The sequence below is a fragment of the Podarcis erhardii genome (genome assembly GCF_964252035.2).
Source record: "Podarcis erhardii genome assembly, chromosome: 3".
Taxonomy (NCBI): domain Eukaryota; kingdom Metazoa; phylum Chordata; class Lepidosauria; order Squamata; family Lacertidae; genus Podarcis; species Podarcis erhardii.
Genome location: NC_138507.1, coordinates 32,678,585 through 32,706,250, shown reverse-complemented (window position 1 = coordinate 32,706,250; position 27,666 = coordinate 32,678,585). Strand labels below are relative to the sequence as shown.

Here is a 27,666-nt window from a genome sequence, read left to right as displayed (position 1 = left end):
CCCTGCCTCTACACACACACACACACACACACACACACACACACACACACAGCGCCGCGCAGCTGGCCTCTCTCGCTCAGTCCGCAGCCGGCACAGGCGCTTCCCCTCCAGGAGCCTCGCGGGGAAAGAGGCGCGGCGGGGAGGAAGAGAGAAGTAGCAGCCGCCGATCTCCTGTTTCGCCACCGGTGGGGATCCTTCTCCTTCCTTCCTGCCGCCGCCGCCGCCGCCGCCTGGAGGTAGCTTTTCTCCTTGGCGCTGCCCGGGCCGGCTCTCCCCTCTCCCTTTCCCCGCCGCGCGCCCTTGCGCCGCTCTCCCTCCCTCCCCCCCCCCGGGGAGGCGCCATGGGGCTCCTGTCGCAGGGCTCCCCTCTGAGCTGGGAGAAGACGCAGCGCCACGCGGAGCACGTGCGCAAACACGGCATCCTGCAGTTCCTGCACATCTACCGGGCGGTGGGCGAGAGGCACAAGGACGTGCTCAAGTGGGGCGACGAGGTGAGTGGGGGCCGAGGAGAGGGAGCTGGAGACCCGATCCAAGAAGCTGCTTTCCTTCCTCTCCTCTCCTCTCCTTCCTTCTTTCTTTTTTTCTTTTCTTCCGTCCACCCACCATGGCGCGCTTTTGCTGCTGCTTGCTGCTTGCTGCTTGCTGCTTGAACTTCAACACAACAGCCTTGGCAGGTAGCCGCTGGCCGCCCTGCCCTCACCTAGCACCCTGCACGGTGCACATGTTGCATGGGGGGCGAGTTTCCTGGACGTCGACGGGGTTTGCTCCTGAAGGGGAAAGTTTGAGGTTGCTTTGGTGTTATTGTTGATATTTGTTAAATTTGTTTGCTGCCCTTGGATCAGTTCAGGACATGAAAAAGCACCTCATACCGGTACATAATATAGTGGTACCTCGGGTTAAGTACTGAATTCGTTCCGGAGGTCTGTTCTTAACCTGAAGCACCACTTTAGCTAATGGGGCCTTACGCTGCCGCCACGCCGCCGGAGCATGATTTTTGTCCTCATCCTGAAGCAAAGTTCTTAACCCGAGGTGCTATTTCTGGGCTAGCGGAATCTGTAACCTGAAGTGTATGTAACCTGAAGCGTATGTAACCCGAAGTACCACTGTAAAAAGAAAAGCAAACCAATAAGACACACACACACACACACACACACGTGGGTTCCCTTGCACCCCCAATTCTGCTCGTTTACACTCAGCCGAGACCATTTTTAGCAGTGTGAAACCTGTGTCACCTTGGAAAGCCACAAGCGCTTCCGATTTAAAGCTTGTCTCTCTCTGTCGGTTTCAGAAGTGGTTTAAAAGGCTTGTATAGCATCCCTTATGAAAATGCCCTTTAGCTTCCCTCGTGCATGTAACAGATTGTGCCTGGGTCTTCCCACATTGTGACTATTCAGTAGGCATGGTGCTTGTTTACTAATTAATGGGTTTGTATATGCTAGTCCTATCAGAAGGGCCAATAGGTGGTTGTAAGTGTGAATCTGTTCATTTACACCAGTGCCACCATGTTCTCCTATTATCCCGAGTTAAAATGATTGAAGTAGTGTGTGCCTATATTTGCTACAGCAGTTAATTCCACCAGTGTTATGAATCAGGTGAGGTGGGGAAAGAGATAAAGACAGGTTTCTCTACACTTTTCACTATCTTGGGTCATTTCATGTTTCTGTTATCAAAATGCAAACAAAAATGGTTTGGGGCGGCAGTAGAAAGAGTTTTCAATATTATGATTTCCAGAATTTTGTTCATTAACCTTTTCTAGAAATTGAGTGAGTGTAACCGATATACCTCTTCCAAAGTGTATGATGTCAAAGCAGTGGCGTAGCGTGGGGGGTGCAGGGGGGGCCGGCCACACCGGGCGCAACATCTGGGGTTAGGGCAAATCCACGGGTTAGGGGACGCAAATCCACTGGTTAGGGGGCGCAAATCCACGGGTTAGGGGGCGCAAATTACTTGCCTTGCCCCGGGTGCTGACAACCCACGCTAGGCCACTGTGTCAAAGCTGAAGCTTTCTGTGCTCTTGTGTTTTGGCACTCTTTGAGTAATGCTGGAAGTTCAGGCAGCAGAAACGAAAGTTATGTCAGGAGGAGTTGCACAGCATTACTAGTTTATTCTTTGGATCTGCCTTAAGATAGTTCTACTGTACATTGAAGCACCACCGTATATATACGTAATGTTCAGAATGTAGATGAATGTCATATGTAAACCAAACCTTTATACACACTGGGCTGGACTTGGCATGGATTTCACTTCCATCTTTGGGATGCTTCAATGTGGTCGCCCCAAGTACAGCTTCTTAGTTGCTGGCCCAGAGGATGCTGGACTATATCAGCAGCAGCAGCAGTTCTTGAAAATTGTCCTTGAAACAATGTTGAATGATGGCACGTAAATTGTGTAAGAGAAATAAATACAATGATAGCATGACCTAATAATGAGTGACAGGTTTTGTATATTATAAATCCTTAAATAGCCTTGAAGTGAAAGTGAAGGGTGGAAAAGCGTTATACTTGAGATACAGAAGTATGAAATGCATAGCTTGCAAAGGTTACCGTAGGCCAGGGTGATTTAGCAGACAACTGAGCAAGGATTTGCATTTGGGGGAGAACCTCGAGGTGCACAAAAGTGTGCTTCATTGAGCCCAGCACATTTCTTATATGAATTTGTCAGGTGCTCTTAGACACAACAAACTTGAGTGTTTGCTCTGCCAACTCGGTTGCAAAATAAGTTGCAAGAATTTGAACACCAAAGACACAAGTTGATTGTGCCTAAGAGGTGCCCCCCCCCAAATAATAATATTCATTGTGCTTCTTCTCTACTGCATCTGGTAGGTTGGGCTGGTTGAGAACATTATGACACTTTTCATCCTCAGAGGTTCCAACCTGTTTTTTTGTTTTTTTTCATTTGCAAGCTAACGTGAGTATTTGTATCTGAGGAAGGTAGAACAAAATGTTCAATGTGAGACAAGTTTTAATCTTTGCAGCCTACTTCGTATTGGGCACTTTGGCTGATAGATGCTGTTTATGAAAGGCATCACCTTGCAGTTCTTAAAAGGTTAAGGTACCCCTGCCCGTATGGGCCAGTCGTGACCGACTCTGGGGTTGCGTGCTCATCTCGCTTAAGAGGCCGGGAGCCAGCGCTGTCTGAAGACACTTCCGGGTCACGTGGCTAGCGTGACGAAGCTGCTCTGGCGAGCCAGCACCAGCACAGCACACGGAAACGCCGTTTACCTTTCTGCTATAAAGCGGTACCTATTTATCTACTTAGGGACACGGGTGGCGCTGTGGGTAAAACCTCAGCGCCTAGGGCTTGCCAATCGCATGGTTGGCGGTTTGAATCCCTGCGGCGGGGTGAGCTCCCGTCTTTCGGTCCCAGCTCCTGCCCACCTAGCAGTTCGAAAGCACCCTTAAGTGCAAGTAGATAAATAGGTACCGCTTTATAGCGGGAAGGTAAACGGCGTTTCCGTGTGCTGCGCTGGTACTGGCTCGCCAGAGCAGCTTCATCACGCTGGCCACGTGACCCGGAAGTGTCTCCGGACAGCGCTGGCCCCCGGCCTCTTAAGTGAGATGGGCGCACAACCCTAGAGTCGGACACGACTGGCCTGTATGGGCAGGGGTACCTTTTTTTATTTATCTACTTGCACTTAGGGGTGCTTTCGAACTGCTAGGCGGGCAGGAGCTGGGACCGAACGACGGGAGCTCACCTGCGGGGATTCGAACCGCCGACCACACGATTGGCAAGTCCTAGGCACTGAGGTTTTACCCACAGTGCCACCCGCGTCCCTTGCAGTTCTTACGAGCGTGCTAAAGAATTTAAATTAATGGGAGGAATTGCCATGCAACTTTATAACAAACATTCCTGTGATAATTGCTCCACACATTGTGGATTTCAAAAAGCATCTCCTGACTTGCGCTGCCTAGGGCCATGGTATCTTATAAAAATTGAAGATGATTGCCCATGGAAAGCTGTTATGTTGAAAAACATTCAAGACTCGTTTGTTAATTGTTTTTTATATATTGAAAAAAATCAAACTAATGTAGCATGTTCCTAAGTGGAGGATGAGATATTTACTAGTAATTTAACTCACCAGAAGGGAAGATGGAGCTAATATTTAGGAGCTACTTTTGGCCTCTCCCATCTTCACTTGATGCTTGTGTAAAAGACTTTTATAAGAATATCCTAGGTTTGCTTCATTCTTAGTCTTAATTTTCATGAAGATTAGGAACATCCTATATTGAGTGAGACCATTGGTTCATCCAGCCCAGTATTACATTTGACAGCCGCTTTCAAGGGTTTTAGACTGAAGGGTTTCCCCCCCAGTCCTACCTGAAGATGCCGAGATTCAACCTATTAAATGCAAAGCATTTTCTCTACAACTGAGCTTTGGCCATCACCCAAAATCTAACACCCAAGACCACAGAATTGCATGGTTTCTTGAAGCTTATCTTGTATACTAATGAGCCGCATCCCTATTAAAAGTTGAAAAGTTACATATCATATCGTTATCTACACTGCATACAATGTATGTATATGTTATGTACACTCTTAACTTGTCTCATCAGGGGAAAGACAGCTATTCGATACTATCAAAGTAAAAGTTTAATCTTGTCAGGTTTTATGGTATAAAAATTAAGCAACCAGAAGAAACAGATCTTCGTTTGGTTAAATCTGTGAATCTGCTTGACAACAAACCATACTTGTTATTGTTTTCTCTTGGTGGTTTGTAAACTCTGTATTTTGTTAACGTTTACAATTGTAGAACAGTATCGTTTAATTTAGCATGGGGGGGTGTCTGTTGTGCACTACATATTAATGCTGTGTCCAGCACACACTAAATTGTGTGTTAAAAGTTGAATCATAGACTTGTGGAGTTGAAGGGGCCACTAGTGCCATCAAGTTCAATCCCTTGCATCGTTCTGCACTAGGCTCTGTTCTTTCCAGACTTATACTACACAATTTTTTACTTAGAAGTAAGATCCATTATTTTAAAAATAACAAGTACCCTTAAGGCCAACTTTAATTTGTAGAACTGTAAGTCTGAAAAAGAAACAAACACACATCTCTGCCATAGTTGAGCATGTCAAATCCTACTGACTTCAGTAAGAGTTTTTGCCTCTGGGCTAATTTGGTTCTGGAGCGGCACTTCAAATGAGTCACAACTTTTCAAAATTAATTTAAAGGTTCTTACACTTTCTTCTGATTCTGGAAAAAGGCAGCTAACTTGAAGCTTTATGTTATATGCATTTATTTAAAGAAGTGTTTGCTTTTAAACATTATGCATGGTGTTTTGTAACCTGCCTGTCACCAAGTGATCCCAAATTAGGAGTACATACATCATGAAAATAATACTAAAATGCAGTACACATATACAAATCTTTAAACTAATAATTAGAAAAATATGCATCCCTGTTTTATGGAAGCAGGTGAATAAATAATTTCAAATTAAGTGACTTATAACAGTAAACTTCCCCTGACACTATTAAAATACAAGTGTTATGAAAAGGGTTAAGGACAGCAATTAATGTTCTGTTCTCCAAGTAAAGATATGCGGACAACATCTTTCCGTAATGTTGTCTATGCCTTACATTTTCCTTTTCCAAATTTAGAAACATTTTATTGAAATCTTACGTCAAGCTTAGAAAAGAAAGTATAATTTTTCAAATGCTGATTTGATTATTATTTTTTTACGTACTTACATTTTCTATTTCTTTTGAATAACAACTAATTATATTCCTCTGCTCCCTTGGTCTGAATGCAAACATTTACTTCTCCTGTATCACTTTTACTTCCGTCGGAGGTGTTTGTTTACCGAAAGAAAGGACCTCAGACAACTGAAAGAAGAGGATAATGAGACATTTGCTCTTCTGCCTTGGAGAAGTTATTTCATATTATTCTACCTTGGTGCAAAGAAAGGGGTTTCGGCTCCTCCTCATGACACCCTGCCTGGGAGCATCCTTCCAGTCTGCAAACTCAGGCTGTGTGGAGGTTCCCATTTACTCTGCATCCAGTGATCTCCTGCCACTAATTTGTGAAGCCATGTAGGCACAATATTAGTCACAATTCAGATTTATCCCTTAGTTTCTTGAGTAATGCTGCATTTGGATTCATTTCCCCCAAAACCAGTTTTGATCTGATTTCAAAACATATGCCATATGCAAACATCTCCTCTCTTGCCCACTGGTGTGGACAGGCAGCAGGAGATGTGGAACACACATGAAATTGTTCTGGTGTGGACAGCGATGTGCAGATGTGATCTGAAACAGCAGTAAACAACCTTTGCTGTTCTAATACAGTAACGTGCGCACAGCCTTCGGTTGTGTGGTAAACATGCTTCATTGCCCACTCCTTTGGCCAAGGGAAGGGAGAAACATGTATTTCTCCACAAAGAAGCTTTTGTTCTTGTCATGGTTATTTGCCAGCCTATGGAAGAGCCCTAATGAGTCCCCGTTAAATATGAGTTCTGCGGCATGGGTGTTTGGTGGGATTGAGCCCAAGAGACACAAATCTGCAGGCTTTGATGTTCATGCATATCTGTGTGTGTTTAGGTGCTTCCTCTGAGCAAGGGGGAAATGCTCTCAACAGGCGGTGAGAAGCCCATGATGTACTTTCTCTTCACAGAAGAGAGCAGGAAACCTCTCTGTGTCTCTCCCTTTTTATCATACCCAAACTGTATTATGAACAGACCTCCTAAAACTTCAGAAGAGATTGTCGTACTTTTCAGTGTATAAGATGCCCCCATGTATAAGACATTTTTGGGATTCCAAATAGAGAAAATGGGGGGAGATGGCCCAGAGTTGTTGACCTTTTTGGGGGGGGGGTTGCCGAAAATCGCTCACCCGCAGGAACGCAACAGCCAATCGCACACCGGCAAAGACACCAATCGTCTGCACGCTCGCCAAGCACAAGCACTAATCGCCGCAGCAGCCAATAGCCAGTAGACCTTTAGGCACCCACCAATCGTCTGCAAATACGCCACGGACAATATCCTTCTCGCAGCAGCCACCAATCGCCCATCCCACCTCTCCACTATCCGTGTATAAAACAACCCCAAGTTTTTAGCACAATATTTTAAGAAAATAACCTAGTCTTATACATGGATTTTTTTAAAAAAAATTTTACATTTGAAAAATAGCAGCACATGCCATTTGGCTCCTAAGTTTTATACAGTCATACCCCGGGTTACAGATGCTTCAGGTTGTGTTTTTTCAGGTTACGGACCCGTGGAAACCCGGAAGTATTGGAACAGGTTACTTCCGGGTTTCAGCAGTCGCTCATGCGCAGAAGCTCTAAATCGCGCATGCACAGAAGCACCGAATCGCAACCCACACATGTGCAGACGCGCCGCTGCGGGTCCGAACGTGCATCCCGCATGTATCATGTTCACAATCCGAGAGTCCACTGTATCTCGGTTTCTAACCCTGATCACAGTGTGCTATGGAAATCCTGGTGGACTATTACATTCCCTGTTGCTTCTTTCAAAACTCATTGTGACAAAGCTTACATAATGCAAGAACTTCCAAAGCATCATTCTGTTCTCAGTTGGTATCCTACAGCATTCACACATTTGAAGCTCAATCTTATGACTCTTGACTCAGAAACAAGTAGCACTGAAAACTCTGCAAAGTCTCTAGGATCACAGCCTTAGACCAAGGATTTAATAACCTGATTGTGTACAGGATTTTGCAGCCTTTGTTTTCTGTTAGTTAGTTGGTTGGAGTAACAAGCTTTAGGTGCCGGGATTTATTTTATACCTGCAATTGTGTGTCTAATATTGTTCTGGACGGAACAAATACATATATGCAGATGAGTGGAAAAATAATGTTAATGCGTGCAACCAATTTCCACACGTCTCTGATATTATTCCCCTACCCACCCACTCCCCCCAAAATAAAAGTCACTAAGTTTGTTCCCTAAACACAGCTTTGGCAGAATCTGAGAATTTGCTGGTAGCCTTACCAGCAGACTCAACAAACACAAAAATATAGCCAAACAGTATTTAGGAGTTCAGTCTCTTACTACCACAGTTGCCATGCATAGAGCTTAGAGGTGGAGATGAAGATGCAGGAAGTTTGGAAAGCTTAGTGTACAGTTAGTTATCAAGGATTCCTATTTTGGAAAGGTGTATTGTGTTTTCAGTTGGACAAAGCAGTACTTCGTACTGAATTTGCCACAGGGATGCCACTGATACCACTAGCAGGTATTTTCCCATCCCTGCTGTGACACATAGAAACATGGCTTGGTGCCATGGCTTGGTGAGTTTCTATGCCTGTGATCTGTCACTGAAATTTACTGTAGGATTACATCTACTCACTGTGGCTGGGAAGAGGCAAATGTACTCTGTACTGGTGCAGTCATTCTTTAACAGATGCCTCTATCACAGCTTGCTTGGGTCACATAATGCCTGAGATTCCTCGTTTGTCAGAATTTTTCTAAAATGCAGATTCCTTGAATTAGACGTTATAGGTTATTTCCCCAGTGTTTCTCCTTTCTGCATTGTGTATATTTGTGTCTGCAATCAGTAGCTCATGGATAGTGACTAAATCCCATTTGGCTGAGAATATGTTTCAAATTAAAACCTCAGTTTAGGACTTCAATGTTAGTAAATTGAATCACATATTTGTAAATTGAATCACATGTTTGAAAAGTGAAGTAGGAAGAGGTCTCCCCTCCCCTCGTGAATTCACAAGGGAAAACAAATTGAAGCATAATAGAATTCTACAAAAACACACATAAACAGTCCAGTTAAGAATCCCTTTTGTGTATTATGGGTTCAACCATAATAAACATCACTTTTTAAAAAATTGTCTGTTTTTATAGTATTGCCCTGCTTTGCGGTACACTGTTCAAAGAAAAGCACACTTTGTTCTCTATAATCTATCACATTTTTTTCCTTTAGTTGTGTACAAAATACTGTAATCTCTAGGTTTAGTTCTCTATAGTAAATCTAAACCCCGCTTCCTGGTTTGTGGTATGTGTTGCACATCCTTTAGTTATGTTAGACCACATGACACAGATTAGGGCACATTGCTCTGGTACAAATAGAGGGGAAATGGCTAACAGAAATACCTATGGCACATACAGAATCGCTTGTACAGTGGTACCTTGGGTTTCAGACACTTCAGGTTACAAACTCCGCTAACCAGGAATTATTTGCTCCAGATTGAGAACTTTGCCCCAGGACAAGAACGGAAATCATGCGCCAGTGGCATGGTGGCAGCAGGAGGCCCCGTTAGCAAAAGCACACCTCAGGTTAAGAACGGTTTCAGGTTAAGAACGGACCTCTGGAATGAATTAAGTTCTTAACCCGAGGTACCACTGTACTCCCATGCAATATATAGATTCATGTATGCATATTTACAGTTGTGTGTCTCACACCAGTAAAAGCACATCAGGGATTGAAGTGAGTCTTTTCCCTTAGCCGTGTGATTATGTAACAGGCTAGTGCATCTATGAGGAAGCAACTCTTAGGCTTTTTCTGGTGTGTTTTTGAAAGAATCAATAATCTGAAAGGAATAGCATTAGTGCCAAATTGAATTTTCACAAATAAGGGAATGGAAGACAGCAGATTAGTTCCCCAGGGAGGGAAATTGTCATGGGTGGACCCCCCCTGCCCCCCCCCCGATTGAAAACATCTTGAGGATCCTGAAAAACTACAGTGACATCTGCTGAGTATTATCGCTTGTGGCTTTAGGGATTTGCAGGTTTGTAATCTTATTTGTGATAATGAAAGTTCAATAAAACACCTGAGATTCCTACCTACAGAGCATTGCCTTGAACCCGTCAATGTGTTTACAAATGATGGCTAGCCTTCCGTATTCATCTAGTGTGCTAAATGTTGTGTGTTCGTGTTTTTGCACATCAGGTGGAATACATGCTGGTAGTATTTGACCATAAAAACAAGAGAGCGCAGTTGTCCCTAACTGGAGGAGACGTTCTTCATACTTTGCAAGAAAAAGGAGAAAGAGTAAACCCAAAGTAAGTAGCAACTGTCCTTAGAATTGGTCCACTTATTTCCTGAAGTTCAGGTGATTTTCTAAGTCAGTATCCAAGCAGTGAGCAGAACGTGGTTTGTATGTTATTTGCCACGTGGCAACTAGCGTTTATCAAAGTGGTCAGCTTTGATACAGGTTGTCATTTTGCATGCCAGAATACTGTTAATGCTGATGTCTCTGAGCAGCATTTCTCAGTTCGGATGATTGGGACTCCCAATAGGCTGGTTACACCACCTGTCAGCCAGGAAGACAGGGGACATGTGACACACAGCAATGTGGCCCTCCAAATGTTTGTCACATGCTTCTGGGTCTGGGTAAAGGTAAAGGGACCCCTGACCATTAGGTCCAGTTGTGACCAACTCTGGGGTTGCGGCGCTCATCTCGCTTTATTGGCTGAGGGAGCCGGCGTACAGCTTCCGGGTCATATGGCCAGCATGACTAAGCCGCTTCTGGTGAACCAAAGCAGTGCACAGAAACACCGTTTACCTTCCCGCCGGAGCGGTACCTATTTATCTACTTGCACTCTGACGTGCTTTTGAACTGCTGGGTTGGCAGGAGCAGGGACCGAGCAACAGGAGCTCACTCCCGTCGCGGAGATTCGAACCACCGACCTTCTGATCGGCATGTCCTAGGCTCTGTGGTTTAACTCACAGCGCCACCCACGTCCCTCCCTGGGTCTGGATAGCAGGAGTTAAACCCAGAATACTAGAGACATCTCAGCCCATATAGAAAGAACCTTCACGGCAGCAATTCAAAATTTGTCGGGCACATTTTGCACCTGGCTATCGGCCACTTGCGACCCGGACGTGGCACCTGGCGTCTTCACCATCTCGAGGTGCATGCCTGGGGATCCTTGTATCTTCACTGTTTTCACACACTAACAACACATCCTGTAGAATCCTATCCATGATATTTTATCTGCACAGTCTGAATGAATTTCAGGAACCAAAAAGTTGTATTGAAAAACACGACTTTCAATCCATCTGGCCCCAAATGGCAACTAGGCATTCCGTTTTGGCAACCATAACCCTGGTTTAAGGAGCCATTTGGTGCCCAGCTTAGATATCTGCTTCAAGGTAGGTGGCCAAAATTCTCTTTCTCATAAAGATGATGGTCTTATAAACCTAAAGTAGACTTAGTCCACTCTGGGCAAACTGATCCAGCTGAGCAGGTTCATAAGTCTATGGCAGAAAACACATGATTCCAATCTAAGCATTCATTCTTATATTCGTCCTTTATACCTATTATTAGCAATGTTTTCTTTCGAAATGTTTAAAGAATTTTTTGTTTTGTTAACTTTGCTTGTGTTAAATATGTGCTCTGTAGTTGACCTCCTTTGTACTGTTTTACTTTGAAATCTTTTAAGATAATATTTAAGTTGCCTGTTAATTTATGTTGGCTTTGACTGTATGCTTTATATTTGACTTTCTTCAGTAAAGTTTTATTTTGGATTGTTTTATTTGATGATTCAAATGTGCTGTAAATGGCTTTGAGTTATTTTAAAAATATAAAACGGTATAGAGATGATGTTGATGATGACAGACTTACAGCAGTGGTGGCCAAACTTGTCCCTTTAGCTGTTTTTGGACTACAACTCCCATCATCACTAGCTAACAGGACCAGTGGTCATGGATGATGGGAATTGTAGTCCCAAAACAGCTGGAGGGCCAAGTTTGGCCACCACTGACTTACAGTCACAGTTGTATGCTGTCCTTGCCATTGGTCAAAAAGATTTCAAATGCACCATTGCTTCCTTCACAGCCATCCAACTCTGTGGAGGCCAGAATATGGGAGCTATATGATTGAGGGGACCCCTGGGCAACCCTATGGAGGGACAATGTCTGAATTTAACACTGTGCAAGACAACATGAGAAAGCGACGCCTGGAGGCTGCTTCTGTACTGAAACAAAACGAAGCTGTTTGCACTGTGACATCATTTCCAAGGTTTGTCACCATCCTTCTAATATGGGCTGAAACAGCGTTAATCATGCTGCCCACCAGGGCTGAGTGTGCCTTGCCACCTGGTGAGAGATTCACAGCAGCCTGAGAAGCCCAGGAATAGCAGGCATTCCTCCTGCTTTTCCTGTCCTCCTCCACGGTTTCTTGCAAGCCTAAAAAGCCATTGCCTCTTCCTCCCAACTCTTTGCACAGAAGGAGGGTGTCTTATAGCTGGTGACTTATCTAACAGGGCTTTCGTCAAGCCCTCTATCTGCTTCCTAATCTGGAGATTAGTGTATTTATACAGAGTACCCGTAACTATTTCCACTTCTGTCCATGTGAGAAAGTTGTGCCCAACCCTGAAGTATTTTGTCTTTACGTTACTTTCCTTTTTGTTTTGTTCTGACGTGTTTGTAGTAATTTCCAGCTTTTATATGTTTTTGACTATTTTTAAAAGCCTTTCACGGTTTGCTTTGAAATGTGTAGACTGGGCTGTCCAGGATTTACGATACCAGAGTGTGTGCCTACCCCTGTTGAGACAGGAGCCTCCAAGTCTCTCTTCTTCCCGGACGAAGCCATTAACAAACACCCCAGGTTTAGGTGAGTATATTTCAGAATGAAGAGAGTTGTCCTTTCTCTCTGGATGTGCAAATCGTAGAATAGTATTTCCCTTTTGGGTGGAGAGCAAAACTTAACCGGAGGATGTAGTGCTTTTGAAAACAAGCTGCGTACTGCCCTCCTTCTGGGTGAACACCAGAACTTGTTTTTCCTGGCAGTGGTGCCCCCTGGCAGTGCAGGGAAAGGTGCGTGCGAGGCAGCACCATGAGTAGCCAAACGTCCTTCCCAAATGGAATTGCTTTTTTCTGAATACCACCTGAATAAAGTGAACACTCATTGATACTTATACACTCCTTCAGGTTTAAATTTCTTTGCTCAGTAGTATATGTAGAATATGTATATGTTGACCGTGGCCAGCTTCTGGTACAGTTTTATTGACATCTGATGAACGTTCCTTACATTAGGAGCAGGTAGTTGAGACTTGCACACCCCTTTCTCCTCAGAGGAATTTCTCTATTTATAAACTGGTTGAGGCTGTGCAGAGGTGTGTGCGTGTGAAGACCCTGACGGCTTGCTGCCTCCTGGCAACTGCTGCAGCAGCAGAACATTAGATTATAGTTGAAGATAAATAAATTCTGCTCCCTTAGCTTTCTCTTACAGCTTTCTGTCATAGTTGCAGCAGAATAACAATGACTACTTGCTACTTTGCCAAACCTTTATATTAGGCATTATAAATATAGGCGGTCATAAAACATCCATATCTAAAATTTTAAAATATATACAAATAAACAGCCATGTAAAAATATGTCATAATGAAGATTTTCATGGGAGTTTCTTCCCGCTAAATAGTGCCATTCACTACTCTGAGAGATACTGTTGATAAAAATTTGCAGTTACTTCCAGGTTAATGACAGACAGATAGAATCTGATATTTTCAGTGTGCCATGATGTTAGACTACCCCCCAAAAAGGGGAAAGCACATGTTTGTGTAGTTGGTTGTACCATGGACAGTAGAAAAGAATATGTTCTGCTGTGTCCGGCACATTCAAAAAAAATCTGAAATGTCTATCATTTCTGGGGATGTTTAAATATCTGCCCTTGACAAAAGTTGAGGGGAAAGCGTTCAGTTGGGCTAATTTGAAATGTAAGTGACCCTGTTATCTGTTGTATTTAAACCATAAAACTTGGGGGAGCAAATTGTATTTACAGCTAACTCAATATTTTGTTTTTCAATGTCCCTTAATCTGATTTTAATATTACGATAATTGTATTGCTCACTTGAATTATATAAGAGTTCCAAGTCAATACCAATAGATCTGATTTTTTTATGTAAGTGTTGGAACCATCTGGATTTATAAGAGTCCTTAAATAAGTCAGAAATCAGACTCGAAGGCTGGAAATGGAAATGGCAACGCAACCAGTATTTTATAGTGCTAGCCCACACCCAGTGTTCCATCGTGTGTATACCTAGTTCTGTGCACATCGTCTCATACCTGATTGAACTTGGGAGACCCAGGATATGTCTCAAGAAACTTGAGCGTATCTCATCTAAATCACTATTATATGCTTGTACAGTGGTACCTCAGGTTATGTACTTAATTCATTCCGGAGGTCCGTACTTAACCTGAAACTGTTCTTAACCTGAAGCACCACTTTAGCTAATGGGGCCTCCTGCTGCTGCCGCACCACAGCTGCATGATTTCTGTTCTCATCCTGAAGCAAAGTACTTAACCTGAAGCACTATTTCTGGGTTAGCGGAGTCTGTAACCTGAAGCGTATGTAACCTGACGTACCACTGTATCTGTATTGGGATCCCAAAAAGTTACTGGGACACCACTTTAGCTTGAAAAATTTGAATAGCGGTTGGTATAAATTTGTTACCTTTCTGAAAATAAAAGCAAGCTATATATAGTAGCAAAATATAACATTTATGCTTCAGAGGATTCTTCATCCAAGGAGTCCTCTGAAGCAACAGCGCTGTTCTGATACAAACCTAGCTGAGTAGGAAGATGGTCCACAAAGGAAAATCCAGGAAAAAATTAAAAGTTTACACCTAAGTTTAAAAAATAAAATAATAATTCTGCTGATCGCTAAAAAGGGTGAGGCTGTTGTTTGTTGAAATGGCATTTCAGCAGGTTCCTTTTCCATTTTAGTACTTTAACAAGAAACATTCGACACAGAAGAGGAGAAAAAGTAGTGATAAACGTACCAAGTAAGTGAGCAAATAATTTGCTTTTCAAAAAGGGAAGTAGGACCATTAGCAACGGGTTTAACTTTTTGTCACCCTGTCTAATGCAGTATTTAAAGACAAGAATACTCCGTCGCCATTCATAGAAACATTCCCTAATGATGATGGTGAAGGCGCAAGAGCAGTCAAGCCTGACCATGTCTACATGGATGCCATGGGGTTTGGAATGGGCAACTGCTGCCTTCAGGTAAACTCACGGAAACAAATGCTTTAGCAAATATATATTTACTAATGCTTTTAAGCAATATTAACTTCCATACTAAAGCCTGCAGCTCCTGCTTGCATCAAGTGATTGTATAGCCCACTGGCTAGCCATCCCTAGGAGGAAAGTGAGCAAGGAACTGCTTGGGAGACCATACTGGGATTTCCCATTACAACTGTGTCTTCATATCTGCATGAAGGGGTGTGCAGTTGGTTAAAATAGTGCAAGTGAGCATAGGCTTTTGCAGCCTTGGTGTCAGGGGGAAGTTGGTTCTACAGCTTGCTAAAGTAACCGTGCATATTTTATTTCTTTTGGTTTAATAGCGGTTGGCTTGATATCATCCTGCAGGTAACATTCCAGGCTTGCAGCATCTCTGAAGCAAGATACCTTTATGATCAGCTAGCGACCATCTGTCCCATCGTGGTGAGTGAGCGGTAGAATTTATTCCACCAAACATTATATAATTCATAAAGAAAATCAACATAAAGCAGGTCGTGTGTGTGTGTGTGTGTGTGTGTGTGTGTGTGTGCAGGTCAAGTGAAATTGGGTATACCATGTTTTTTGCTCTATAAGACTCACTTTTTCCCTCCTAAAAAGTAAGGGGAAATGTGTGTGTCTTATGGAGTGAATGCAGGCTGCACAGCTATCCCAGAAGCCAGAACAGCAAGAGGGATTGCTGCTTTCATTGCGTAGTGATCCCTCTTGCTGTTCTGGCTTCTGAGATTCAGAATATTTTATTTCTTGTTTTCCTCCTCCAAAAACTAGGTGCGTCTTGTGGTCTGGTGCGTCTTATAGAGCGAAAAATACAGTAATTGAAACCCATTGAAAAATCCTGCAAATGCCCCGCTCTGCCCTTTTAGTGACGTTTCAGTGATATCTTTGTGGGGTCACTTCAGGGTTCGGCGCGATGCACATATACACGGTCGCACACATATTGAACGTGTGTAAATGTGTGTGTGTGCCTGCATTCTATTGAGTAGAACAACCTTTGGGCTTCAGGTTATATTGGCCTTAATAGTCATATCTCTTAATTAGATTTTTGTCATAAGTAAGGATAACTTTTGTTTACGAACAACTCAAACAAGATATTACAAAAAGTTATTGGCTTCCTCCTGGCGTATAAGTGGTGTTACTGCTGCGCTTACCAAAGAAGTTCAGGTAAAATTAGAGTTTGAAAAATCCTAGTTTACTTTCACAACATTTGTGAAACAGGCACTTAAAATTGAACTCTGGTGCCTCCTCACTGTGGAAACAAAACGATATAAGGGAAGTGGCACTGTTTTAGGGAAGACTGGTGGTGAATGGCAGTAGTCAATAATGAAATTATGTATGAATTATTATTTTAGTATATCATTCTTTATCTTGTGTTCTGTGTTAAGTATTATAATGCATTTCGTATATTTTATAAAAAAAAAAAATGAAGGGAAAAATCAGTGAGGGAGGCAGGGCAACAGAATATTTGTTGCAAAGGCCCATGTACCCCATTAGATCCAACCCTAACCATACAGTGTTCAAATGCACAAGGCTCTGCACACGTTTTCTGAATACTACCAACTTGGAGGCACTTTGCAAAAACTGGTGGAGGAGGAGAACACAGGGGTTCAGAGAAGTGGTCCAATCACGCTGGAATGAGATTTGCAAGCAATTTATGTGCGATGTGTTACGTTATGCCAATAAAATGCTCAGTTTGGAACTGGGTATTCTTGCACAACTTGCTTACCTGTGGATAAAAAAGCCCTGTCCTGCTAGGTGAAGAATCTTTTTGCCAACTGATGGGCAAAACTGAACGAAAGCCAGTTGTCATTTTTTAAAAAATGGAATGAGGTATTCCTCATCGAACTCCCTGTGTAGATGCTTCTTCCTGGAACATAAATTTGCAGCTGTAGTACACTGAATGAGATGCATGCTAGATTAGGAAGAGGGAGGCTATAATGGAGAATGCTAACCAAAGCTCCACATGTGTTTTATTAGCCCAAAATGTGCTGCTATTCAGTAAGATACAGCTCTTGTAAGAGTTCTCTGGTTGAAGGCAAGATGGGGGACGGGGCACGGAACGTGCCTTGTGTTTCGGAACGAACAATCTTTAGATTTAAATGGCGCTACATTAGCAGCTTTCTGTACTTCCTGACACTTTTCTTTTAGATGGCATTAAGTGCAGCAGCTCCATTCTACAGAGGCTACGTGACAGATATCGATTGCCGTTGGGGAGTGATATCTGCCTCCGTAGACGACAGGACGAGGGAGGAGAGGGGATTGGAGGTAAGTGCACACAAGGACCTGAGCCATAATAATAACAGCCTGTGTAGCAAATGCTTCTGCAGTATGTATTAAGAGTTTGTGTCCAGGGACAAAGGCCAGGGCAAAACATGATGCCTGAGAAGTTTTTTTGGCTTACTGGAAATCTCTGTAAAAGAGCATGAGTCAAAGCAGGGACCTCTGAAGTGTTTTGTGGTGCCTTAGCTGTCCAGACACTTTAAAAAGAGGGCTACAGGCACTCAGGAAAATGACCATAATCCACTCTGGATTGGGCTATACAGTGGTACCTGAGGTTAAGAACTTAATTTGGAGGTCCGTTCTTAACCTGAAACTGTTCTTAACCTGAAGCACCACTTTAGCTAATGGGGCCTCCTGCTGCCGCCACGCCACCGGAGCCCGATTTCTGTTCTCATCCTGAAGCAAAGTTCTTAACCTGAAGCACTATTTCTGGGTTAGTGGAGTCTGTAACCTGAAGCGTCTGTAACCTGAGGTACCACTGTATAGCGGTACCTTGAATTACAGATGCTTCAGGTTACAGACTCTGCTAACCCAGAAATAGTACCTCGGGTTAAGAACTTTACCTCAAGATGAGAACAGAAATTGCGCAGTGGGAGGCCCCATTAGTTAAAGTGGTGCTTCAGGTTAAGAACAGACCTCCAGAACGAATTAAGTTCTTAACCCGAGGTACCACTGTATGTGTGTGTGTGTGTGTGTGTGTGTGTGTGTATATACATAAACATATACATATATAATCCCTTTTAGCAAAAAACCCAAAACAACAAAAAACACTCTGTTGCCATTTTTTAGCTTTCTGTTAGTGAAGGGGAGCGAATGAAGCAGACTTGGACCCCTCGAACTGAGTCTTCCAAGTCAATTTAGGCTGCTTTATGAAGCACCAAATTGGGATTCAACCCAAATGGCATGGTCAGTGTGCAGTCCTAGTATATAGCCTTAGTTACAAAGTTGTTGCTTTTAAAAATCCATTTAAAATCAACTTTTAAATTTAATACAGAGTTGGCTAGTTAACAAAGGTTTCACGTGGTATCTATCTATTTTTTTTTAAAAGCTCTTTTGGCACAGGAATGGGGAGCTTGTGGACCTGCAGACCCTGCTGGACTACAACTCCCATCATCCCTGACCTGTTACGATGCTGGCTGACGACTGCTCCCAACAGTTTTCCATAGATACTAAATAGGGTTTTTAACAAAGTAGTGCAGCCAGTTTCTACGCTCTGAAACCACCCCCTTGAAACCAAACCATGGTTCAGGATAATGCTGTTGATGATGGTATCAAGAGCCGATGAGAAATCAATCAGAATTAACAGGGTTGCGCTCCTGTTGTCTTGTTAAAAGTCATCCACTGACAAAGGTCCAGATCACAAGCAGTATCCAAGGTTTGTTTTTGGCTTATGGCTTGTGGGTTGCTTGGTAGAAACACCATGAGCATTGGTTCAGACAGCAGAACAAGCCAGACTGGGGGCTGTTTTCTCTTGTGGCGCAGCAGTGAGTGGGGGAAGAGGGGAAATTTTTAAATAGCATACACCAGCTCAGTGCTTGTTCAGGTGAAATCATTGTTTGCTGTTTAGTGTGGCGTGAACTGGGCCTGCTTTTGGTATCTATTGCCAGGTAACGTTTACAATTACTAGATATGGTTACTATCACTAGATTCCCCCCCCCCCTTCTTAAATTACACAGCCGTTGAAGAACAACCGCTACAGAATCAATAAATCCAGATACGATTCCATAGACAGTTATCTCTCTGAATGTGGTGAAAAATACAATGACATTGATTTGACGGTAGATAAAGAAATCTACGAGCAGTTAGTAAAGGAAGGTAAGTTTATTTGAAACGGCGTGACAGTGACGTTTATGTTGATTTCTGTCTTAACAATACGTAATCTGTAAGAAGGGCTTCTTGTGATTAATTTTGCAGTAGCTGTGCTTGAATTACCATGGTGCATAAAGTAGGGTATTTATTAAGGAATTTTCTGAAGAGCACACCTCATCTAGAAAACTGATTTTGTTCTTAAGTAATAGGAAATAATGGATTAGCAACTAATAGCAACACTACAAGCCACAAACCATAATTCCCTTTATACTCGCAAAAGCTCATAGGTTTATGGTGATTATTCCACTTCTAAAATAATTCATAGTGAAGCAACTGCAGGCAAATATGAATTCACCTAGTTATCATATTTGACAGGCCAGTTTTTTTCTTAATATTGAAAAGTGTCCCAATTTCTTGATTTTTATAGGCATTGACCATCTGTTGGCCCAACACATTGCTCATTTATTTATCCGTGATCCTTTGACTCTGTTCGAAGAGAAAATACATCTGGATGATGCAAATGAATCTGACCACTTTGAGGTTGTATCTTATACTAGTGTCCTAATAGTAAAAGCTGTATTTTTCTACTTAGTGTACTATGGACAGCTGTAGAGCATGCAACATGCAACTGCATTCAGATAAGCCAAGTGATTTGCAGTAGTTTGTGGTCCATGGGCATTTCTTAAATTACAAGCGTATCCATGTTTGAGACATAGAATAGACCCATTGTCTAAATTTAATCAGATATCAGCAGAAGTGCAGAGTGAACCAAAAATATCTAAACGTACGGGTAAGCATTCAGAGCATAAGTCAGTATTGACTTAGAGAGGCTCCTATAACTCATCTGGCACAGTGCAAAAAGCAAGTGAAAGGACAGACAAAGTGTGCTCTCACTGGAACCAGCATCCTGTCTGAAGAGCTGCATCAAACTCTAGTGAAGAATCAACAGTTTAAAACGACAGAAATGTGCCTGCAATCTTAGCTTCAAATTATTGCTCTTTTATTGGGGTAGAATAAAAGCCAGCATGGTGTGCTAGCTAGAATTTTAGACTAGAACCGGGGAGGCCTGTGTTCAAATCATGACGCTCACTGTGTGGCAAAAACAGTTTCATAATAGTTTACCACTCTTGAAGCTGTTAGTGGTCATAGCCTTAATGTATATATTGTCTCTTGCAGAATATTCAGTCAACAAATTGGCAGACAATGAGATTCAAACCACCACCTCCAAATTCAGACATTGGATGGAGGGTTGAGTTCAGACCAATGGAGGTTAGTAAGAAGCATGTTTCATAGATAGTACTGTTAAACCACAGAGCCTAGGGCTTGCGATCAGAAGGTTGGCGGTTCGAATACCCGCGATGGGGTGAGCTCTCATTGCTCGGTCCCTGCTCCTGCCAACCTAGCAGTTTGAAAGCACAAAGTACAAGTAGATAAATAGGTACCGCTCTGACAGGAAGGTAAACGGTGTTTCTGTGCGCTGCTGTGGTTCGCCAGAAGCAGCTTAGTTATGCTGGCCACATGACCCAGAAACTACGCTGGCTCCCTTGGCCAGTAAAGCGAGATGAGCACCGCAACCCCAGAGTCGTCCATGACTGGACCTAACGGTCAGGGGTCCCTTTACCTTTACTGCAAATGAAAACTTTACAATCCAAAGCATAGAATTGAAGGGTTTGTAACCATCTACTCACATCTGTCATGTATGTCTTTTAAAAGAAACATCAGTGGCTTCAGTTTTGATAAGGTGTGCAGTTCAGCATCACTCAGATTTCACAGCCTGGAGTGTTGCACCCTATCTCTGTCCAAACACAAGTAATAGGTATGGACATCTTAAAATCGTGAAGAGCAACTGCTTTTATATCATGGCTTAATCCCCCCCCCCCAAGAATATAATGTTCCACAAATTTTAGCTTCTGGGTACATAAAATAAAACTGAGTGCATGTGTCACTACTTTGCTAATGCTACAGAACTGGAGACAGTTAGCAGTCCTGGGATGCTCAGAAGAAATTGTGTGGTGAGGGGAAGCTCTGATCTATATATCATTTCCCAGCTTCTAACTGAAATTTCCTTCACTCTGGGGCAGAGCCCCCATGTTTGCCTGAATGCAAGATTCCCCCCCCCCCACCCTGCAAGGTAGAATCCACTTTATCTAATGGGTTGAATCCTTGCAGGCTCAGGGATATTCTATGCCCGAGAAAGTATGGGGTGTCTACAGTTGGCTCCATTGTGAAAGAGGGAACAAGCCCAAAGGCCATTCCCAGTCTCCTTACCGTTGTGTGAGTTTCAGAGCAACAGAGCAAAAATGATTTCAGACTGTGAACTTGCTGCTGAACCATATTAGTGGTTCTACTGGCACACTTGTCCGTCTTATATTTGGTGATTTCTCAATCCCTAGGTCCAGTTAACAGACTTTGAAAATTCCGCCTACGTTGTGTTTGTAGTGTTGCTGACTCGAGTCATTCTCTCCTACAAACTGGATTTTCTCATTCCTTTGTCCAAGGTAAGAGGAGCATTTTCTTCCTCGGTCTAATGTATTCAAACTGTGAAAACAATTTTTTTCTCACCTAAAGTGAGGAATGACTTAAAGTACACATGCTCCCCTTTGTATGTATTACAACTTTTTGTAATTTTTTTAAAAATTGCTTTTGTTAGTCTTTTAAAAATTCTGTTCATGATTTGGGATCCAAGGTTATGTGAACAGAAGGCAGCTCACACAACTCAATTTTCTCCATCCTCAAAAGGCCTCTCTGGAGTGTGAGGGGGGGCCTTGCAAATGGCATAGGCTGTGCTTGAAGAAGGATCCCTTGAGAATAGGGAATTGCCTAAATGTGTGTGGAGGCACTCTGTTGGCACAGTGGTCCTCTGTCCAGTTTTGGGAACTACGACTGTAGTTGCAGAAGTAGGGTTCCACTCCAAAGTATAGTTCTGTTAGCTTTCCTAATATTCTGATTTTGTGGTTTTCGGAGACCCTTGCCCAAATCAACTTCTTTGCTAAAAAACCCCCCGTGTTTTGCAGAAAATTCTAGGCTGTGTTGTAGGATGTGCACTTGGCCTAGAAAGATGCCTAATACTTCCCGGAAGCTGCAGGGTTTGGTATTTTCCTGTAATAGTTTTACAAACCTCTCTTGACAGGGTGAGCACATTATGAAGCCACATTACGACCAGGTGGGACGTTTCTCTATCTAGTCCAGTATTGTCTGCACTCACAGGCAAGATCCCAAGCAGAAGTCTTTATACTTTTAATAGGAAATGCTGGGAACTGAACCTGGTGCTAACAAAGCACGCCAACCCATTTTGCATTGAACTTCCCGCAAGAAATCAGACTTTCAAGCTGAGCACTCTGGTTCCGTGTGAATGTGAATGTTAAGCTGTGAAAGGGGGAAATGGCTCTCTGTGTGTGATGTCTAGTTGCTTTCTATATATTTAAACTAGTAAGTAAGTGAACAGCTCAAAGTCGTCTGAAATTGCTAAATTCCTCCCTACGGTTGTGTACATGAATAAACAAATGTGTGCCCAGAATAGCTTGTGAGGTGGCAACCATTTTTCATCGTAGTTGCTGTCGGAGGAACTGCAGTTGTGACCAAGTAGATGGCTTGCTGATTCACCCTGAAGTTTTTCCCAAGTGCCACTGGTGCAAATGATCGCGTTTAGGAAGCCAGATGTGTAAGCCAACCCTATGAAATGCAGTTTCCAAGACTCTCAGACCTAGACTGAGCATTTCCCTTGCTGCCACCATCTAGTATATAACCTTTCCCCCCACCCCATGTCTCCTTTCGCTAGGTGGATGAGAACATGAAAGTAGCTCAGAAACGGGATGCTGTTCGGCAAGGCATGTTTTATTTCAGAAAAGACATTTCTAAAGGTAGGCTTCTGTCTGTCTGTCTGTCTGTCTGTCTGTCTGTCTGTTTGCTGGTCGGCTTTATTAGACACTTGAAGTATATACGATGACCAGTGATTAATTTAATTCTATGAGAAAATTAGTTTTAGAAAACTGTTACAATGATATACACTGAAATTCAGCCAGGGGGGATTTGAGGAAGTCACTTAACAATGTTACAGTGGTGCCTCGCAAGACGAAAAGAATCCGTTCCGCGAGTCTCTTCGTCTAGCGGTTTTTTCGTCTTGCGAAGCAAGCCCATTGACGGATTAGCGCTATTAGCGGCTTAGAAAAGGGGGGGGGGAGGGAAAAAACCCCGCAGGAACTCGCAAGACATTTTCGTCTTGCGAAGCAAGCCCATAGGAAATTCGTTTTGCGAAGCACCTCCAAAACGGAAAACCCTTTCGTCTAGCGGGTTTTCCGTCTTGCGAGCCATTCGTCTTGCGGGGCACCACTGTACTAAGATTGGATTAAGTACAATTAAGAGGTTGGTTTGTTTGTTTAAAATTTTTGGAAAATCAATTAAAGGGGGGGGGAATGAAGTATATATGATAAGCATGAATCTAACGGTTTTCTCTAGCTGTTCTGTGTTCTCTTTCCTCCCCCCCCCCGCCCCCCCCCAATGTCTTCGTCTGAAAAGGTGGCAATGCTGTAGTGGACGGATGTGGGCCAGCTCAAAATGGTACAGAGACAGATTCTGAAGAGTATACCTTAATGAGCATAGATACAATAATCAATGGAAAGGTGAGGACGGCTTCTACATTTTAAACAAGGCGGAAGCTTCATATTAAGATCCATAAATAGACTGCAGGGAAGTGTAGATGCTTTCTCTTGTCTCTCCTGGTGTATACCTTTGATGCTCTGCTCCTTGCTCCAGCGACTTCCAACCAGCCCAGTACCCACCCACTACCCTCAGGGAGTTTTCAGGCTTGGTGTATGAATAGGGATGGGATGGAGGGCCTTAACTTCCTTAACTCTCTCTGGATTGGGCAGGGGTAGGATTCAGTAACGTTGTGGGCCTAAAGCATTCAGGCAGGAGTCTCGGATTTGGGACTCCTGAGGATAGAAGATGATGGATGCTGATTCACAAGACATATGTAGAGCCCTGTTGGATTGGGCAAAGCCCCGTCTACACAGACCAACCAAGTACCTTCAGGATATGGCAGTGTAGTATTGTTAATTCGTTTTGAAATTTATATCCCACCTTTCTGCCGATAATCACATGGTGGCGTACATGGGAACTCCCCATTTTATCATTAGAAATAACCCTGAGAGGCAGGTTAGGTTGAGACAGTGACTGGCCCAAGGTCACCCAGATCTTAATTGGCTGAGTTGCCTGTCTTTCATTTTGACTTAGCCTATAAGACAAGGGTGGGGAACCTGTTGCCCTCTAAGATGTTGTTGGACTACAACTCCCATTATTCCATTGGCCATGTCTGCTGGGACAAAGGGAGCTGGAAGGCCACGACAGGTCAAGTTTATGGGGTCTCGAACTAAATTTTCTTAGACTGTTAAGACAGGTTGAGAATCCCTTGGAAGAAGAAACCTTGGGTTTGAAGTATTCGACTAAAAGGAAAAACCTTTTATTTCAATTATGATCTGCCTCTTGCAGGAAGGAGTATTTCCTGGATTAATTCCAATTTTGAACTCTTACCTTGAAAATATGGAAGTGGACGTAGATACAAGGTGCAGCATTCTAAACTACCTGAAACTCATTAAAAAGAGAGCATCAGGTAAGGAAACGCTCTTGGCATCACCAGCGATACAGGTTTTTGGAAGTATTTGAATCGGAAAGCTTTTAATGTCCTAAGTAGAATAGTACATGATGCAGCCTGCTTTGGTTTTAATTTAATTTCACTTTATATGACCTTCTCTTTTGCCAACTCCTTTTATCACATTCATGTCTATTTATTTGCAGCAGCCTAAAAGTTAACTACAACTCTGACTGCAAATCACTTTTCCATTTTATCCATTTGTTTTTGCTAAATAGTCCCCCCCCCCATTGAAGTAAAACCTTCAGAAATTTAAAAACAGGAATGCAAAAAAATGTTTTTGTGGATGATGATAGGGAATGATGATAGGAAACTTGGTGGAACTTGTTTTACAAGTTGTTTGTGATGTACAGTCGTATATTGGAAGTCAAACGCCTTGTGAGTCGAACGTTTTGGTTCACAAGTGCCACAAACCCGGAAGTGAGTGTTCTGGTTTGTGAGTGTTCTTTGGAACCCAAACATCCGACACAGGTTCCGCAGCTTCCTGCAGCCAATTGGAAGCTGCACCTTGGTTCCGGAACGGATTCTGTTCGACTTCCAAGGTGTGACTGTATCTGAAATTGGTGTATCTGAAGAAGTGTGCATGCACACGAAAGCTCATACCAAGAACTGACTTAGTTGGTCTTTAAGGTGCTACTGGAAGGAATTTGTTTTGTTCTGAAATTGGTGTTTTACTATTGAAACCCAATGAGTGCTTTACCTGTATTCCTTGCGTTGGATATGCAGATGGTTTGAGACAGCACCTTGGAGCTTGTATTCAGTTATAAAATGGCCTTGCAAAGTAAGTTACCTCTTAAAACAGAAAGCAAAGGGATGGGTATATATTCTCACAGTAGATAAGAAAATGTGAATTTGTGTGATGTTTTCTTCTCCCCCAGGAGAATTAATGACAGCTGCTCGATGGATGCGAGAGTTCGTCGCGAACCACCCAGCATACAAACATGACAGTGTGATTACTGAAGAGATTAATTACAGCCTGATTTGGAAATGCTACCAAATCGCCGAAGAGCAAGTTGAATGCCCTGAACTGCTTGGTAACAAAGTAAAATATAGCGGAACTAAAACCAGCACTTTTTGATGAAAGGTTTTAATCCATTGGGGGGGCGGGCATTCTCTGCTAAAGCACTAGCTATATTTACTGGTGTGAATACCTGCAGTTTCATAGTGTAAAGACCAAAAATGGTTCTACTGCACTATTAAGATGGGCCAATCTGCCTAATATTCTCTTAAAACTTCCTACGATAGGTGTATTCTTATATTTAAGGTTTATACTGTGTACATGTAAATAGTAAAATATTTTTTTGATTTAACATCAATGTATTTTAATAACATTATACTGAAAGTCATTGTGAACCAGCTTGTAACTTTTTATATGCTTATTCTGGAAGAAAAAAGAAAAAGTCCATGTTCTCAAACAGCTTTGCAAAGGTACTGTATGGGTACTTGTATATTATCAGCATTCCAGACCTTGAATGTTTACTCTGACTTTTGTTACCTGGGATGCACTGAATCTACTGTACTTTAAAGAAAAGAAATCAGAACCCGATTCACATAGATATATCTTCCCGTTCTGCCAAGAGAATAGATAATAGCAGTGCCGATCCTTCTGCCAAGGAAGGCGGAATCAGTAGATATTCGTCCTACTATTGTGAATGGAATACGGCGAATCTAAAATTCTCCCTCCTTTATTCAGTTTGGGTATAAATCGGTATGTTCCTATACTAAGAGTGCTTTTGCCCTTTTTGCAAAACTCTTGACACCTTCAGTTAAATGGGAACGTGTCACTGATGTGTTGCTTCCTAATAGAGAATCTTTTAAGTTCCTTCAAAATCACTTGTTGCAGAGGAGTAATTAGTAATTGGCACGAGCCTCTGTGGTTGAAGGTAACATGACCCTAGTTAGGATAACGGAAGTTACCATAACTCCAATATGTTCTTACTTCGCTATTTTCTGGCTCAGTTCATGCAGTGGTGGTTTGTAACCTGATGCTCAGACTAAATCAGCAGGCTGGGTAAAGAAGCAATTTTTTGTGATTTCTCTCCCCCCCCCCCCCAATTGTTCCAGAAGGTCCCTTCAACAGATTCTGGGGGATGGGGTGCTACAGGGCAAAGGGGGAGGGAATCAACAGTTGTGCAGCTCCATTTTGCTGCCGCAGTCTTTCCACCTCATGTATTTTCCCAGGGCATAAGATCTGGAGCCATGATGGAGCACCAGGCAAGTACCTTACGCCATTCTTCAGCTCCACTATACTTGCAAGCAGCTCACTGCATACCTGGAGAGACCCCAATCGCACATTTCTTCGCTCTTTTAAAAGCTTGAAAGGAAAACGAGAGCTTCAGTTCTGTCTTAAAGTCTAGACTTGGATGTGGCACAAAAATAAGAGGATATTAAATTGCAGCAAACAGATTGCAAGATAAGGTTTTCTCTCTCTTTGTGACGCAGTTAAACGTGCCCGACATTTCTCATAACCTGCATCCTCTTTAGTATATAACTAATGATTTCAAGAAGAATCATGAAATGCACTAATATATCTGTGAGTCAGGAACCTCTGAAACATAAAGGAATTGTATAGAATTTAAAACTAAAGACAATGGCTGTGATTTGTACATAATAATAACCTGAGATTTAGAGGGAAAGAAGAGGCTTTAATATTAGCTGCTTAAAGTAAGACTACAGTAAGTCACTTTTACTGTATGATAGGTTATGAAATAGTTAATAACAAGCGTATATAAATATCCTAAGGTGTAGTGACTTACAAAGAGTCGGTGGGAAAAAACTGCAGTAAAACTGCGTTGATAACCATATGCCTGCTGAGAGATTAGAAGTCATTAGGTGTTCATAAGTGTGCATTAGGAAGTGCTTGTATCAGGTTGCAGCTGAGGGGTCAAAGCTCACTCACCTGTGGAATGAACAGAAATTTGCAATATATGGTGGATGTCTGAGTGTAAATCTAATTCATAGACATATTTTCCACAGAAGTTGAAAGCAAATAAAGTTTTTTTTAAAA

The 27,666-nt window shown here is 42.7% G+C and overlaps 1 protein-coding gene across 1 annotated transcript; it reads left to right on the top strand.

The window, feature by feature from the left end:
• GCLC (glutamate-cysteine ligase catalytic subunit) lies at positions 1-27,666 on the top strand. The gene is made up of 16 exons (XM_081857079.1): positions 1-491; positions 9,854-9,966; positions 11,745-11,927; positions 12,408-12,521; positions 14,633-14,691; positions 14,778-14,914; positions 15,278-15,352; positions 17,072-17,188; positions 18,880-19,018; positions 19,440-19,552; positions 20,189-20,281; positions 21,406-21,510; positions 22,791-22,872; positions 23,528-23,631; positions 24,500-24,620; positions 25,538-27,666. Exons 1-16 carry the CDS (start codon positions 342-344, stop codon positions 25,735-25,737), a joined length of 1,905 nt encoding a protein of 634 aa, XP_081713205.1. The 5' UTR covers positions 1-341; the 3' UTR covers positions 25,738-27,666.

Bases quoted from the DNA above. Each gene is read 5' to 3' on its own strand.
- GCLC (XM_081857079.1), top strand. From the start codon at position 342: ATGGGGCTCCTGTCGCAGGGCTCCCCTCTGAGCTGGGAGAAGACGCAG. The intron at 15,353-17,071 runs GTGAGTGAGCGG...CTTTTCTTTTAG, and splicing joins CGACCATCTGTCCCATCGTG to ATGGCATTAAGTGCAGCAGC. The intron at 19,553-20,188 runs GTTGTATCTTAT...TGTCTCTTGCAG, and splicing joins ATGAATCTGACCACTTTGAG to AATATTCAGTCAACAAATTG.